The 17,998-nt window shown below is 42.4% G+C and overlaps 1 protein-coding gene across 3 annotated transcripts in view; it reads left to right on the forward strand.

The window, feature by feature from the left end:
• grin1b (glutamate receptor, ionotropic, N-methyl D-aspartate 1b) overlaps nucleotides 1–17,998 on the forward strand; it is a 52,379-nt gene that overhangs the window by 20,844 nt on the left and 13,537 nt on the right. For 2 of the 3 annotated variants that reach the window (XM_036980380.1, XM_036980378.1), the window contains exons 4-15: nucleotides 4,291–4,353; nucleotides 5,032–5,129; nucleotides 5,504–5,625; nucleotides 6,261–6,435; nucleotides 7,621–7,765; nucleotides 8,046–8,132; nucleotides 12,737–12,875; nucleotides 13,007–13,134; nucleotides 13,726–13,890; nucleotides 14,025–14,143; nucleotides 16,354–16,466; nucleotides 16,737–16,885. In XM_036980380.1, the coding sequence (XP_036836275.1) occupies nucleotides 4,291–4,353; nucleotides 5,032–5,129; nucleotides 5,504–5,625; nucleotides 6,261–6,435; nucleotides 7,621–7,765; nucleotides 8,046–8,132; nucleotides 12,737–12,875; nucleotides 13,007–13,134; nucleotides 13,726–13,890; nucleotides 14,025–14,143; nucleotides 16,354–16,466; nucleotides 16,737–16,885 (1,503 nt within the window). The remainder of the gene's footprint in view (nucleotides 1–4,290; nucleotides 4,354–5,031; nucleotides 5,130–5,503; nucleotides 5,626–6,260; nucleotides 6,436–7,620; nucleotides 7,766–8,045; nucleotides 8,133–12,736; nucleotides 12,876–13,006; nucleotides 13,135–13,725; nucleotides 13,891–14,024; nucleotides 14,144–16,353; nucleotides 16,467–16,736; nucleotides 16,886–17,998) is intronic. The other variant, XM_036980379.1, reaches the window with a different exon arrangement.

Here is a 17,998-nt window from a genome sequence, read left to right on the forward strand (position 1 = left end):
TACAGAGGGTGTGGAACAATTGCGGAGCCTTCAGAGGCTTGTGGAGGTCAAATCAAGCTCCGTAACCCATCTCCATGCACCACTCAAATTTTGTAACAATGCGGAGAGCTCCGTATAGCTTTGCATTGACATGATTGGTTGATGGTAGGTGGGGGCAGTACATCCTGCATAAACACAAACTCACTTCCTTGACAACTTCCTTCACAACAGATCTGCTCTGCTCCCCATAAGCGAAAGAAGTATGAATGCCCTGACTTCTGCAGAAGCCACATTGCAGTAAATGTTGTACTGCCAATGCAGATGCTAGTGATGGGAAACCAAGGCTTTCTGAAGGCTTCGGCGCTTTCACCAAATTTCACCAAAAAGCTTCGGACATCATTGATGATGTACTTCTGATAAAGTGATACACATATGCACACTTCTTCAAAGTTAGCTGCTTAGCGATTTCAATGCATGCCTCAGAGACACATGCCTCAGAGCTTCAGTATCAAACCTAACATCACACATGACCATAAATATTATTTAATGCTGCATTCGAAACAACTGGGAACTTGGAACTCGGAAATCTCAGACTTCTGACTTCAGTGTGTTCAAGACAACTGGGAACTCAGAAAAAAATAAGCTTTGACTGTGAAAAATCTCTTTGAACGGTCATCCAACACGGGAACTTTGAGCCTCTTTCTCGAGCTCTGACCTCAAGATCACTGACGTCATGATTTGACCTCGTATTTTTCAGAGTTCCCAGTTGGTCAGCCGTACACATGCTTCACATCCGAAACAGTTCGGAACAGTTCGTGCATATACTATGACAACATTTTGTGATGTTTTTGTTAGTTTTGGTCTTCTGTAACATTTTTTTCCCGGCTGTTCCTGCACACAACATTTTTTTCTCGAGACAAGCCGAAGTCGGTAGCCGAAGTTTACGCTCCTTCGTCGTTGATTGGTCAACTGTAGGGGTTCTTCAATTAAGTGTTTGTAGTCATTCAACGAGAGACAAATCATTTATGCACATTTTTATTGTGAGAAATACTGCACTATCATCTTAGTTAGATTTGCACAACTTAGATCTCTGCAAAATCGTGAACATTTATGACAGATTTCTTGAGTTATCCTAGATTAATTCTGACTATTTTGAGGAAGTGTATACTGTCTCAAGATGGACAAACAGTAATATTGATATTTTTTTCTGTTTTTGAAGCAAAGGTATTTTAAGGGAGTATGCGAGCACACTCGTTCGGTTCGCATAGGGTCTTTGCTATCCGGGATCCTTGGGACGTCCCTAACCAAAACCATTACCTTAACCCAGCGGTTTCTAAACTAGGGATATGAAAATGGGGTATTGGGAGAATTTCCCAAATACAAAAAAAATATATACATATATTATAATATCGTCTTTGTATCTCAAAATCATTGTAATGTGGTTAACCTAAAAAACCAAAATGAAAATTATTCAAACCTTAGATCATGGGAAAAGGCCGCACTTGACCATTGCACTTGAATCATTCCCACAATGAATGGCTAGGCACACTATAGTATGAAACCACATACTATTGCAGAGACTGATATTACCGGACACAATTGAAATGGTGAAAACAGTGTGTGTGGAGGCAGAGGCACAGAAACTCACATCAATACCTTTTTCAGGTAATGCTGTTAAACAAATAATTTATGCTATTGCTAGCAATTAAGAGGAAACTCTGAACGACTAAGAAACTCCCCAGCTTATGCTCTCAAAATGGACGTTAGCTGTGAGGGCAGAGATGCCCATGCATTGACTTTTGTTTGCTATACATGTTGGGGTTTGCTATTCGCGAGGACATAGTGTTATGTCTTACGATTCCTGAGCATGAAACGGCATAGGGAATGTTCAATGTGCTGCGTGGCTATACTGACGAAAAACAGATTCCATATGGGATCGAATGGTGGGATTTTTCACAGATGGGGCTCCGTCTATGGGGTGAAGGCAATGCATTGTATGATACACCAAGAGCAACTGGCGGCAAAAGAGCTGAGCACAGAACTCAGAGATATACTGCAGCAGATAACTTCGAATGTACATCAAACCACAGCGCAAGCCTGTTTGCAAAACTATGTTGAGATATGGGATCGGAGCATGACAATGTTCTATTTCACACCAAGCCTGGATTGTTATTGAAGGGGGGGGGGGGGGGGGGGGGGGGGGGGGGTTGGAAATATTATTAGAACTGAGAGAGGAACTGTTGTCACAGTGGATGTAAACAAAAAGAGACTTGGTTGACCTTCTGTGTAATGAAAAGAAAATAACAGAAAACAGCATCGGTAAGTGTCTCACACGAGCGATGACTGCTCACCTCCAAGACTTGGAAGAGCACTTTGGGACCTGCTTCCCAATCCGTTTGACTGTAATCCTGGATCAGTTGACATGCCGGTAAGTGAAATCAATCAGATGATCGAGCTGTCATGTGACTGAATGTTGCAGACAACACATTCAGGGGTCACTACAGAGAAGTTTTGGTTCCTGACTCAAAAGGAATACCCTGCCATCTCCCTCCAAGCATTAATGCCGCATTCAGAACGACTGGGGACTCGGAACTGGAAACTCGGAAATCTCTGACTTCCGACTTCAGTGCGTTCAAGACAGCTGGGAACTGGAAAAGAAACGAGCTCCGACTGGGAAAAATATTTTTGAAAGGTCATCCAACTCAGAATTCCAACTCGGGAACTCGGGCCTCTTTCTAGACCTCCGACTTTCCGACATCAAGATCACTGATGTTATGATTAGACCTTGTATGTTTCTGAGTTCCCAGTTGTCTTGAAAGTACCATAAAACTCATAGTAGGCTACCCTTCATAGTATGCTACCCTTCATAGTAGGCTACCCTTTGCCAGCTCATATCTGTGTGAAGCTGGATTCAGTGCTCTCGTCTGCATTAAAACCAAACATCAATCCAGGTTGGATGTGACAGCAGAGATGAGGTGTGCACTGTCGACCACGCCCTCTGACTTAGAGAAGCTCCAACGAGACATGCATCAAGCACACCCATCTCATTAGTGGTGGTGAGATAAGAGACATTTGCAACTGACTGTCATAGCCCCACATTAAAAGTATGTGACGTTTGACTTTACCAGTGTAATCCACTTTCAATGTCAATAAATTTAAATCGCAGACTGTCGGCCACACTAGCACTTGAAACTAGCATAGGTTACAACTACCCGGACGGAAAACAGTGATACACATAACACACAGCACGCCTTCTACGGGCGTGTGGGGGAGGGCTGGGAGCCAGCGGACCATTCAAACCTTTTTTGCAATACAAAATTCTCCATACCTCCAAGGGAGGCTTGACACTGACGTGATTTTGGAGGTATAGCAACGCCAGACTAATATGTCATTAATACGTATAAATCATGTATGATTAGCTTCACACATAGATATAGACTATATTTATTATTGTTATGTTTTTGTGTAGATCATTGGGTTTACATTGTAGACCTGAGCAGCTTTTAAAGCTATGGATCTTCAGACCTATTTATACCATTGGAATTAAATACTACTGTATATACGCAATATATAGTATATACACAATATACTGTATGTACACAGTATATACACACTATATTTAGCTGATTTATCCAAAGATCCAAGACTCTGGTCCCAAACCTTGTGGCATTTAATGGATAATTAAGGGACTATTTAAGGGATATTTAAGGGCGCTTTGTGTCTAGACAGACCATCTGCATGCCATATTGTATTATATCAACATACAGTTTTTAAAATAATAATTGAAGAGGAATAAGGGAGAAACATTATTTGGATATTTAGTAAAATATACTAATGAAGAGAACTTGCCTTTTCAGATACAGGATCTGTGAAAAATTGTCCAAGAGCAACACTAAGATGTAATTTTTCCGGAAATTCTATTAGCTTAATACATTTCCTACAGTCCTATTTGATTATACTACATTTAGATATTAATGCTGTTTCAGTTAGATACGTTGGTGAACTTGCTGCATTTGCCATTGGCCTTCCATTTGAGAATGACTATAGACTACTGAATGAGCAATGTCGCTGGGGGATATTTTTGGTTCCCACAACACCATGGTGGAGCATGCCTGTGTCAGACAGTTAAAACCTAAGGAATCTGTGATGCTGTGAGCAGGCCTTTGATGTTTTTGCAAGCCCCAGTGTTGGGAATCCCAAGTTGAAGCAGAAAAGTGGAGATTTGTTGGAATGCTTTACTGCACACCATTTATAACTGTTTATAATATCCTTCTGTGTCTGCATATTTTCTCTGTGCACATTACTCATCAGAATAAAAACAAGAACTATGAAAACCTCGACCAACTGTCCTATGACAACAAGCGAGGACCCAAGGTATACTTGCATGGTCAATGCACGCCGCCCACCAATTCTCTGAACGTAGCCACTAGAAACTAGAAAGTCAAACAGTCAACAACCGATTCCAGAGATATCCTTATCCTGGTAGCACGTATTTTTACATTTTCTTTTATGATTTCAGTCGAGAATGGGTTTTTAGTATATTTTCAGCAAAATGAAATGCCCCCTCCAACCTTTTTTATTTTTGTGTAAAGGGTTGCATGTGTTCAAACCAAGGAGATTGCAAGTCTATTACTTTGACAAAGTTTGTGGAGATCTGGACGTGTGGGACAGGCACAATCCAGATGGCACCTCCTACCTTTCTGCAGCATTTCCTTCTTCTTTTGTTCTTTGGGAAAGAAACCACCACCACCCTCCTCCCTTCCTCCACCACTTTGATTTGCGGTTGCATCAATCTTCTTCTCCCTCTCTACTTCTAACTTGCACGTTCCTCTTTGGAGTCTTGATAACCCTCAGTTTGCATGCACAAATGCAGAACAATTTTTCCTACCAGCTTCGATTTTTTTCAGTTAAACAGATTATCTTGGAACCTTTTTTTCCATTTCTTCCACCCCCCCCCCCCCCCCCCCCCCAAAAAGATAAAGAGGAACTGAAGGCAGCATGGTTCAGGGCTGAGTCCTTCTCCTCCTTGCTAATTTTGTCCCCTAACTGCAGGCAGAGAAAGTTCTCCTGTTCAGCCAAGACACCAACCTGACATCCATGCTGCTGGAGGCCAAGGACCTGGAGGCTCGCGTCATCATCCTCTCTGCCAGGTCAGCTCCCATCTACATCCCTCACTGCACTATACCTCTAAACCTCATATACCACACAGACACGTCTTTATTATGAGGCCATCAGGACTCGATGACATCATTATACAGTAGTAGTATATAGTAATACAGGTTACACACATGCAGTATATATTATATCATATTAATATAATAATAATATATTAAGAATGAAAAAACAAATATACTGTGTCCCTATGTTATTGGTACCCTGGCCTGTAGTGGTCCTGTACATTTTGGATGAACTAACCATTTATTGCACCGAACAAAATAAACATTGACATGTACTGTACTCTTGGTGTAGTCACTGGAGATTGACTGGAGCTGCCATTGTGGTAATGATGTGTATCTGACTGTAGCGAGGACGAAGCGGCGTCGGTCTACAAAGCTGCCCGCCAGCTCAACATGACGGGCTCTGGCTACGTGTGGCTGGTTGGAGAGAGGGAGATGTCTGGTAAAGCTTTGAGTGAAGCACCAGATGGTATGTCCTGCTCCTATACCCTATGCCTCTCTCACAGACTGTGTGACAGATCGGTCATGCTGGTCACATTGCTTTATTATTCAAATGTTTTATCCTCATTGGCTAATCAGTGTGGTGTGTAATACATTGAATGTTTGAACGTTTAAACATTTGTTTGTTTAAAGGTTTAAAACAAGTTATTTCTCATTGTACTGTGCTTTAAATGTCTAACATCTTTTGTTTGTTCCATTTTTAGTTTGTGTGTTTTTTTTTCAGTAGACAACAAATGAAATAGAGGTTTTTGTAATCTACATTGCTTTGAATTCACGTTAATATGAGTGTCTGGCTCTCATGGGCTAATTTAGAAAAAGTGTGTTGCTACCCCCACATTGAAGTGTAACAGAAAGCCGATGGTAAGCTACAACTGCATTTTTTTTTGTTGCCTGGCTACATGTATGACACGTCTGTACATAACCTTCACTTCAACATGCTCACTTTGCCCTAACCCATGTTCTGTACAGTATCATCCCCAACCTAACTCCTATCCTTAATAGGTACTTGTTGTTTCTATATAAGCAAGTTTAATGTTCATGGCCTAATATTAGCCATCTCGGGTCGAGTGCTTCTCTAAAACTGTGATTTTGTTGACTGGTCAGGCTTGCTCGGCCTTCAGCTCATCAACGGCAAGAACGAGTCGGCGCATATCAACGATGCCGTGGCTGTGGTGGCACAGTCCATCCAGGAGCTCTTTGAGAAGGAGAACATCACAGAACCGCCTCGCGGCTGTGTAGGCAACACAAACATCTGGAGGACTGGACCGCTCTTCAAACGGTAAGGCCACAAGTAATAGTGAGAGTAACTAAACAAACACTTTTTGTTTTTGTTTTTGTTTATTTGCACACAGTCAGAAGTAGGTCTGAGTCAGCTTGAAATAACCAGAATATAACCAGAACAGTCCTGTATGGTCCTCAGTATAAGACAAGGGCCAAAACATAAAACTGAACATGCTGGCCCAGGCACCTGAGGTTGCTGGGAGACAGGGCAGGGAGGGCAGTCTGAAAACAAGACCTCCTTTCTGAGCAGTTCTAATTGGAAGTAGACCAAGTCAGACCCCTGAAAATCATCCCTGTCTCATTGTGCATTCTCTGAGAAATTAAGCTTAGTTTCCATTGGCATTTAGGGCCATGCAGGTCAAATTCAAGTCGGGTTGGGCTAGCCTTGGTGGGTACATCTCAAATTGCATTTCCTTTGCCTCCAAAATGTAGTGTCTGGCTTTTGGCAAGACTACATAGACAGAACTCAGAATTAAGGGGATAGAGGATTCTACATCAGAGGACTTAGGGTGCGTTTGTCAATTCACTTTGGCTATCTACTCTGATTCCAGAGCACTCTCGCCTGAGTGTGCCAGAGAGCAGAATAACTGATGCATTTACAAATGCTCAACACCCGTTGAATATGGCCGGTGTCAGTAAATGTTGTTTCCAGCCACACAGTTACAGTCACCAACGCTCTGTATAACATGAAATCAGCCTAACCAGTTCTGCTAGTGCGAGTAAAATGGTCAGAGTGAGGTGTTCTCTCATTTGTGTCTGGAAGTAGCTAGCAAGCTAGCCAACCTTAACCAGTTAGCTTGGGTGCTTAACTGCTGTTGTGTTGTCAGAATGCTCGCATCAACCCTAATCCTCGGCCAGAGGGTTGAGTGTGCGCTCTGAACGCTCTGAGAGCGAAATGCTATGAATTTATGTATGGACAATCTGACAACATTCTGAATTTACAAATGCACAGAACGCACTTTGAGCGCACTCTGGCACTCCAGATTGAATTTACGAACACACACTTAATTCGAAATGCGTTGCATTATAGTTCCAAAAAGATCCCCCACCCCCACCCTCCTCCCTTCATCCTCATTGTTTTCAATCTCCCATCTCACCCCCTCTCATCAACCAAGCCCATCACGTCATATTGGGATGATTTGTCTGATGATGCCATCCCTCCGATCTCCCTGTTGGACTCTAGAGTGCTGATGTCATCCAAGTACCCAGATGGCCTGACAGGACGCATCGAGTTTAATGACGATGGTGACAGGCGGTTTGCTACCTACAGCATCCTCAACTACCAAAAGACCAGGCTGGTGCAAGTGGGCATTTTCAACGGCACGCAAGTACGGGGGGTTTTATTAAATGTTTTATGTTACCAGTTGTACACAATACAGTATTTTTTTTAATTGAGTGTTAAATTAAGTAATTATGCCTTGGTGCTATCATTTTGTGCTTGTGTTATTATCAAATGTATAAAACCAAGTTGTATGGGGAACATTAATATTTGGGGTGGTTTGTACATGGAGGTGAAATAACTAGCCCAATTAAATTAGCGTGCCATATGATTGTACTGTCTGAATTACTTTTTCCCATACTAGCCATTCTATTTCTTTGGTTTTGTAGGTGGTGATGAATCCGCAGAGGAAGATAATTTGGCCAGGAGGAGAGACGGAGAAGCCAAGAGGATACCAGATGTCTACCAGACTAAAGGTAGCTACTACGTCCAGCACATGGCCGTAGCCAGGATCTGAGTTTTAGTGAGGTCTGGAGGGGGAGGGGAAGTGGGCTTTATCCCCCCCCCCCCCATCCAAGACATTTTTGGAAAGTTCAATTTAATTTAACTCTAAAATGCTATTTGGAGAACAGCAAAAACTAGCAAAAATTAACCCTGCCATTATCACATTGGTTGCTGAAGCTTCATTCACCTCTACACCTCTACACATTCTACAAACACATAGCCTATTAGCTATACAATTTGCTTCTACACATTAACTCAGCACCGGGATTATCAGTAATCAAGGTAAGACCCAAGTGCAGACTGTGTGAAGTAACAATGTTTATTGTAACAACAGGGGCAGGCAAACAACAGGTCAAGGCAGGCAGGGGTCGATAATCCAGAGTAGAGGCCAAGGAACCTGACGGCAGGCAGGCTAAGAGTCAGGACAGGCAAGGGTCAAAACCAGGATGATGAGAAAAAGAGAGACTGAGGAAAAGCAGGAGCAGAGACAAACCGCTGCTTGACTTGAACAAAACAGGTATAAATACACAAGGGAAGATGGGTGACACCTGTAGAGGGGTAGAGACAGTCACAAGGACAGGTGAAACAGATCAGGATGTGACAGGGATTGAAAACTATAATTGAATATGTACAGAGGGATCTGTTAGCATAAAAAGTATTTTATTAGGGACAGATGTATATTTACTGAGGGGGGGGGACTGGTCCAACTCAAGGTGTCATAAAAAAATGCACCCCTCTGCCCAACATTACAAATATTTTCACATGATCCTCCCCTTGTATTGTTAAATAAATTGAACACCCCCCCTCTCATAAAATTGCCTCAAAACAATGTTTACAACCACAAACAATAAATGTAGCAACCCTATGTTTATAAACGTTGATATCAACTTTTCCACTTGAGCATGTTTTTTGGGCCAGAAGGTTGAGGGTTCGCTGACCACCACGGAGAGATCACTCTCCCTAACTGTTTCATTACACTATGATCAGAAGCAGCTGCAGACAATGATTTTCCACATTTTGATGCCATAAATATAATTATATAAAATATATGCAACAAATTTTCCCACCAACAGGTTTCTGTGCCTGTGCACCACACAACCAATGAACGAAGCATATTTTGGTCACTTCAAAATGACGATTTGCCTGTTCAACACCATAATAATAGACTATGTCAATCTCGACAGAAAAAAATTAAAATACATCCCTCCCTACTAGGGCTAACCCAATTTTGGTCGACTGAGATTTCTTTAGTTGAGCAATGGCAAATGTATATATTTTTCATGGTGCACAAGACATCCGCCTGATTCGCGCTTGTCTCAGTGGACTAATCTGTTGCTGAGGCCGCGGGGATGGGACAGTCCATCACTCTAAGAAATGTGCTACTGAAATTGCATATGGTTTTATTATGTAAGAACAATGGTGCAACTAGGGTTACAAAATTCCTGGAACTTTCAATAAACTCCCTGGTTTTCCAGCACGGCAAGTCCGAACCCAGCTCAAATCAAGTGCCGTGGGGCTCCCTCTTGAGTCATTTGGATTGATTGATTGATTTCATCAGTTAAAAAAATACATATATATATATATATATATATATATATATATATACACAAATATTTTTTAAGTGACCGAGATTGAAAATAACGTTTTTTACATAAATACATATACAATTACATAGATACAGACACATTACAGAGATACAGACAAAAAATGCTCAACTTCCAGATGAGTATTAAGGGAGAGTTTAAGTACAAATGTTGTCTGGTCTGTAGCTTATTCTTTAGATGTTTGGGGCTGCTGGCGAACCATGATGTGCAGGCATAATCAATGTGACACAGGACTAGTGCACTTGCCAGAGTCTTTTGGGTGCATATAGCTAGGTTTCCATCCAATTGGGGACCTAATTTCATGCAAATATTCTAAAATCTGCATAAAAACAACATGCACATTTCAGAGTTCCCTGTGGCGCCAGTGAACATGACAGTAAATATTTTAATTTACCGGACATTTGAGAAATTTACTGGACATCAATATGCATTCAGAACCGACCTGGCGCAGCCAACGAGGGATGTTGGCCAAATTAGCCACATTTACGTGTCTTTAAAAACAGATTATAACAAATTATAAAACCACTATTCATTGGGTTACGATGTGTAGCACATGCAAAACTTCATAGCCTATTTTTTTGTTTTGTTTTTAGGCTACTTTCCGAGAACAATAATTGTCCCCATCAAGGTTCAGCTGTCAGAGATTGTAGCTCTAAATTCATTAGGGTTTTGGATGCATAGGCCTATAGGCTTGCCTGCTGTATGATATTAATATAAAATATATTAGCATTTTGGCCTACTGATGGTTGTATATAGGTATAGCGATTGTGCCTACACTGGTATTGGTATGTTCGCTCTAACCAACAGCTTGCAGATACAGCGCAGGTACAGCCACATGATTTAAAATCTAGATATATTTTACCTTTATTTAACTAGGCAAGTCAGTTAAGAACAAATTCTTATTTTCAATGACGGCCTAGGAACAGTGGGTTAACTGCCTGTTCAGGGGCAGAACAACAGATTTATACCTTGTCAGCTCTGGGGTTTGAACTTGCAGCCTTCCGGTTACTAGTCCAACGCTCTAACCACTAGGCTACCCTGCTGCCCCATTATGAGATTATTATGGATAAAAGTACGAGATGATTTCTATTTGTCAAATGGCAGCCAAGCATCGGTCATCATTTCGCCAGAATAAAACCCTAGACATTTATTGAAAGGAGCATCAACATCATCCCTGTGCACTTTCACCACCCTGTGAAGTTAATAATAACTTATTTCATCTGTAGCCTAATAAACTGGCTGCTTTCTCATGATGTGACATTTTTTTTTATCTGACCCTGTTAATGTCAAGCCATTTTGAAGATGCTGGAATGTATGTTTGTGATGAACATGTACAGGCCTACAGGACACTTTTGAAGTAGCCTACTCAGATGAAAAATGTGTGACTGGTTGTGTTTCTGGCACATATAAAAGGTAATACATTTTACAAGTTTAATTATAAATATTAAGGTCATATTGAAGCTTTAGCTTCTATGTGAACAAAGAATATCGGCTCGGATTGGAGAGGAGGCAGAGCGTGTGTTAAGCTCTTCTGAATAAATTGGCCTGCGGGAGCATATGTGGACACATTATTATAGGATGACTTGGGAGAATGATGATCTGCAACTGACAGCGCATTCAGAATCAGAAGTAAAAATACAGCCAGACTGACCTGCTACTGTGCCTGATCCAAATCGAATGAAACATGCAAATCACAATCTGCCATTATTCAACTGACATTTTCACTGTAACCTAGAGTAGAAGTTAGTACTCGCTTGAAAACAAGAATTAAATTATTCATTTCATTGTGGTGTTGTAGGCTAGTCTGCAATTTTATTGCCCCAAAAACAAAATCAATAGGGGAGCTTGTTGAGCTGTTTGTCATGTCTACTTTCATGCGCAATGATGCACCTTGCATCTCCGCTGCCTTTTAGGTAGTCCTATTTGTTCTTGTGGTTTCATATTGAAATTGTATGCAGCTTTGAATGCTTTTATGTTTGGTATGATTGCTCGTTAGCCTATACCAGATCTGTCACTATGATAGAGGGCAGGATGGATCGTTAGACTGGTAGACTATACTGACCTGTGGTATAGTAAAAGTTAGCACACGGAAAAGCGTAGTGCATAAGGGGACTACCAAAACACCTTGGTATAGGGGAGGTGCATGCAAGCAGATGAGGATATGTGGCTAGTTATATAGTAAAACCTGCAACTACATCATGTAAACCAGGCAAAATAATGCACTACCCTCCCATGTGCCAAATAAAAAAAACACACAACCCTCCCCAAAGCAAAAAAAATACATTTGACAACCCTCCCCTATTTTGGAAAGCCCCCCCCCACTCCCTTAGCTAAATGTAAACAAATGAGTTTACTTTACATAACTTTTTTTGTGCCGTTTTAAAAGCAAATTTCCTGCAATTCTACACATTTTGCCATGACTTAGGCCATGTTAATATTATATCTAAGTGACAGGGACTAACAAAATCAATGGGGGCCCCCTAAAGGTCAGGACCACTGGGCAAATGCCCTGCGTGCCTGGTTGGTAATGATTACTAATGGTTTAGATAGCTGGCAAGACTAACTAGACTAACTTGCCAATCTAAAACATTTTATGAGATGGGCTCATTGAGTGACTATCGGTGAGTGACATACTATACATCAAGAGAAAAAACAAGTTTAGAAGTTGCACCTACTACTCTAACTCTCAACAGTAAGTAGAAAAAACTGAGGTCTGGACCTTGGTGTGCTCATGTGCAGCTACCGCCCTGGTCTTGCATAACCGGGGGTGTATTCACTAGGAACCAAATGGCTAGAAACGGAGAGAGACCTACCTGAATTTGTCCAATTGTTTCTGTTGAAAACTTTTTCTGTGGCAAAAAAATTTGCTACGGTGTGCGCTAATGCATACACCCAAGCACTTGTTCCTTGTGTTGAATGTCTGTGTACCAAAATGTGTTGGCGCCATACTTGCCCTTCTCTATTGTTCACAGATAGTAACCATTCATCAGGAGCCATTTGTCTATGTCCAACCTACAACAAGTGACGGAACTTGCCAAAAAGAGAAAACTGTTAATGGACTTAAAGATGTCCAAAAAGTTATATGCACTGGCCCCAATGGAACCATCCCAGGTAATAAGACAGCCACAGGATATACACAAGTACTAGTTCAGTATAGTCCGTCTGTATTGGCTGTATATGTTGATTTGCTCTCAATATCCGTTTTTTCAGCTGATTTTGTGTTTGTCGTTTGTCCCTTATAGGACAGCCTATAGTACCCCAATGCTGCTATGGCTTTTGCATTGACCTCTTGATTAAACTAGCGGATACCATGAACTTCACCTATGAGGTTCATCTGGTGGCTGATGGGAAGTTTGGTACACAGGAGCGGGTAAGTAAGATGATCATATGGTTCTGCAGCTTTAGAACCGAACCCCCTTGTGCTATGGAATACCATCCTCAAGGTTCAAGGTAATGTTTATTATCACACAGAGAAATGCAGTACTGGCTACATGTGTGGTATAGTGTGGACTACCACATATGAAATGCCAATCGATGTGTATTCTTGGGTGTTATTTTCCACCTTCACCACAGTTCATATTTAATTACTTTATTGGGACCAACAAATGACAGACTAGTCCATTCGATTTGATTGTATTTTGTCTGTATATTGTGTAGGCTGCGAAAGGACAATGTTTTTCTAGACAAAATCACCAATTGAAAAACAATAACAACAGATAATCAATGGATATTAAAAAAAAAAATTGGCCAGTAGGCAAAATCTTTGCTAACTGCAATAATATAAGGGTACATGTACAGGTTATGTGCATAATGCTAAAGTGCAATTTAGTCCAACATCTTATGTAATTGTAGGATCGCATTTGTGATCAAACAGTTTTTGGCTGATCCAAGCATCAATCAGGTTTGGAAATGTCAACTAAGTATGTAGAGTACAGTGGATGCCCCTCTCTTTCTATATCAGGTGAACAACAGCAACAAGAAGGAGTGGAACGGCATGATGGGAGAGCTCCTGGGTGGCCTGGCAGACATGATTGTGGCTCCGCTCACGATCAACAACGAACGCGCCCAGTACATCGAGTTCTCAAAACCCTTTAAGTACCAGGGGCTTACCATCCTCGTGAAAAAGGTATGCTCTCTGCTCTTACTCCTGCTGCTCAGACAGGCACCCATTGAAGCTATTGTTTTCTTCCTACAACTATGACCCAGTATAGTACTACTCACAGTAGAATGAATGAGTCACTGGCTGTTGTTTGACTGTAGGAAATACCACGCAGTACTTTGGATTCGTTCATGCAGCCCTTTCAGAGCACCCTGTGGCTGCTGGTGGGTCTATCGGTCCATGTGGTGGCGGTGATGCTCTACCTATTAGACCGGTTCAGGTAAAACAACGACATGTCTGTGCACAGTAATAACCTGATCACATTAATAATAAAATAGGCCTTTTAGCAGCCACTTTTATCAAATGCTACTTACAGTCATGCATACATTTTCATATGGGTGGCCCCAGCGGGAATTAAACACATGACCCTAGCGTTGCAAGTGCCATACTTAACCAATTGAGCCACATAGGATCGGGAAATTCCCCATACCTTTCCTATGCCACAGGTTCCCCGTGCATTTGTAATGAACGGCTGAAATAATTGTTTATGTCTGTGGCAAGTGAAACTTAACACAACACAGGCACGTGAAATAAAGAACTGCACTGACATCCCACTGGGGACAGACGTCAGCTCAACGTCTCTGACGCTCGTCGGATGTGGCAGAGCTTGCAAACTATTACAGACTACAAAGGGAAGCATAGCTGAGAGCTACCCAGTGACATGAGCCTACCAGACAAGCTAAATAACTTCTATGCTCTCTTCGAGGCAAGTAACACTGAAACATACATGAGAGCATCAGCTGTTCCGGCCGACAGTGTGATCACGCTCTCCGCAGCCGTGTGAGTAAGACCTTTAAACAGGTCAACATTCACAGACGGATAACCAGGACGTGTACTCCGAGCATGCGCGGACCAACTGGCAAGTATCTTCACCAACATTTTCAACCTCTCCCTGTCTGAGTCTGTAGTACCAACATGTTTCAAGCAGACCATCCTGTGCCAAAGAACACTAAGGTAACCTGCCTAAATGACTACCGACCCGTAGCACTCACGTCTGTAGCCATGAAATGCTTTGAAAGGCTGGTCATGGCTCACATCAACACCATTATCCCAGAAACCCTAGACCCACTGCAATTTGCATACCGCCCGAAGAGATCCACAGATGATGCAATATCGATTGCACTCCACACTGCCCTTTCCCACCTGGACAAAAGGAACACCCATGTGAGAATGCTATTAATTGACTACAGCTCAGCATTCAACACCATAGTGCCCTCAAAGCTCATCACTAAGCTAAGGACCCTGGGACTAAACACCTCCCTCTGCAACTGGATCCTGGACTTCCTGACGGGCCACACCACGTGGTAAGGATAGGTAAGAACACACTCGCCACACTGATCCTCAACACGGGGGCCCCTCAGGGGTGCGTGCTCAGTCCCCTCCTGTACTCCCTGTTCCCTCATGACTGCATGGCCAGGCACGACTCCAACACCATCATTAAATTTGCCGATGACACAACAATGGTAGGCCTGATCACCAACAACGATGAGACAGCCTACAGGGAGGAGGTCAGAAACTTGACTGTGTGGTGCCAGGAAAACAACCTCTCCCTCAATGTGATCAATACAAAGGATATCATTGTGGACAACAGGAAAATGAGGACCGAGCACGCCCCCATTCTCACTGACGGGGCATTAGTGGAGCAGGTTGAGAGCTTCAAGTTCCTTGGCGTCCACACCAACAAACTAACATGGTCCAAGCACATCAAGACAGTCGTGAAGAGGGTACGACAAAACCCCCTCAGGAGACTGAAAAGATTTTGCAATGGTCCTCAGATCCTTAAAAGGTTTTACATCTGCACCATCGAGAGCATCCTGACAGGTTGCACCACTGCTTAGTATGGCAACTGCTCGGCCTCCGAGGGTAGTACATACGTCCCAGTACATCACCGGGGCCAAGCTTCCTGCCATCCAGGACCTCTATACCAGGCGGTGTCAGAGGAAGGCACTAAAAATTGTCAAAGACTCCAGCCACCTTATTCATAGGCTGTTCTCTCTGCTACCACACGGCTAGCAGTACCGGAGTGCCAAGTCTAGGTCCATGAGGCTTCTAAACAGCTTCTACCCCCAAGCCATAAGACTCTTGAACATATAATCAAATGACTACCCAGACTACTTGCATTGCCCCCCACTCTACCTACATGTACATATTACCTCAATTACCTCGACAACGGTGCCCCCGCACATTGACTCTGTACCGTCAATTCAAAGTGAATTCAACAAAGATTTGAAATTTTGTCATTGGATTTATGTTGATTACTTTTTGCATATGCAATCAGTTTTCCACATTGTGTTCAGAAGGAAAAATATTGTTTTGTTGAAATTACGTGGAAACAACGTTGATTCAACCAGTTTGTATCCAGTGGGAAAGGTTGGAGGTTTGGTGTCTTGAAAGAGACCTGAGCTCACATGTGTCTTGTGTGCACCGCAGCCCATTTGGAAGGTTTAAAGTGAATAGCGAAGAAGAAGAAGAGGACGCCCTCACCTTATCCTCCGCCATGTGGTTCTCTTGGGGGGTCCTTTTGAACTCCGGGATAGGAGAAGGTAAATATCCACTGGCCTAAGTCTATGTACGTGTCTAAAATGGTACCCTAATCCCTAGATAGCACCAAGTGTATATAGAAATAGGTTTTCACTTCAGATGCAGACTACCTCGTAGAATTATATACTGTATAGAATATTGTCATTTATTAATAGAAACATACAGTATATAGTAATTCAATAGGATCTTTGTAGACTACCTATTCAAGTGGACATTGAAATTGGCTGCTGTTAACTGAGTGACTATGTTTGTGTTTGTGATTGTGTTTGTAGGAGCACCCCGGAGCTTTTCAGCAAGGATCTTAGGTATGGTGTGGGCTGGATTTGCCATGATCATTGTGGCATCCTACACAGCCAATCTGGCAGCCTTCCTAGTGTTGGACCGGCCTGAGGAGCGCATCACCGGCATCAATGACCCCAGGGTGAGCACACACACAAACTAACATGGAACCCAAACCGGCTGTGTGCGTGCGCTATCGTGCATACATTTATTTTGTCGTCGTCGTCCCCCCCCCCCCCCCCCCCCACACACCAAACGAGATCACGACACACAGGTTAAAAGGCCCTTCTCCCCCAATTGCTCAGTTTGGCCGAGTGGCCAGCTCTCGGCCGAGTGGCCAGAGTCTTGGTGGTTCCAAACTTCTTCCATTTAAGAATGATGGAGGCCACTGTGTTCTTGGGGACCTTCAATGCTGGAGCAAAAATTTTTGGTACCTTTCCCCAGATCTGTGCCTAGACACAATCCTGTCTCGGAGCTCTACGGACAATTCCTTCGACCTCCTGGCTTGGTTTTTGTCAACGGTGGGACCTTATACAGACAGGTGTGTGCCAAATCATGTCCAATCAATTGAATTTACCAGAGGTGGACTCCAATCAAGTTGTAGAAAAATGGATGATCAATGGAAACAGGATGCATCTGAGTCTCATAGCAAAGGGTCGGAAAATACCTATGTAAATCAGGTATTTCTGTTTAAAAATAATAATAAATTAGCAAAAATAAATCTAAATCTGTTTTCACTTTGTCATTATGGGGTATTGTGTGTAGATTGTGGAGGATTAAATGTTTTACAATTTTTAGAATAAGGCTGTAATGTAACAAAGTTTTGAAAAAGTCGAGGGGTCTGAATGCTTTCGAAAGGCACTGTAGACTCCGATTAGCTCTTCCTTGGGTCCAGCAACATTAAGGCAGTTATATACAATTAAAAACTGATTTCACAACACATTAAGTGTGTGCCCTCAGGCCACTGCTCTACTACCACATGTCAAACACAAAATCCAAACACAAAATCCATGTGTACGTGTGTGTATAGTGCGTATTTTATCATGTGTGTCTTCACAGTCCCCGCTGGTCCATAAGGTGTATTTTTATCTGTTTTTTAAATCTGATTTTACTGCTTGCATTAGTTATTTGAAGTAGAATAGAGTTCCATGTACTCATGGCTCTATTTAGTACTGTGCGCCTCTCATAGTCTGCTCGGAACTTGGGGCCTGTGAAGAGACCTCTGGTGGCATGTTTTGTGGGGTATGCGTGGGTA

Source organism: Oncorhynchus mykiss, chromosome 6 (assembly GCF_013265735.2).
Source record: "Oncorhynchus mykiss isolate Arlee chromosome 6, USDA_OmykA_1.1, whole genome shotgun sequence".
NCBI lineage: Eukaryota > Metazoa > Chordata > Actinopteri > Salmoniformes > Salmonidae > Oncorhynchus > Oncorhynchus mykiss.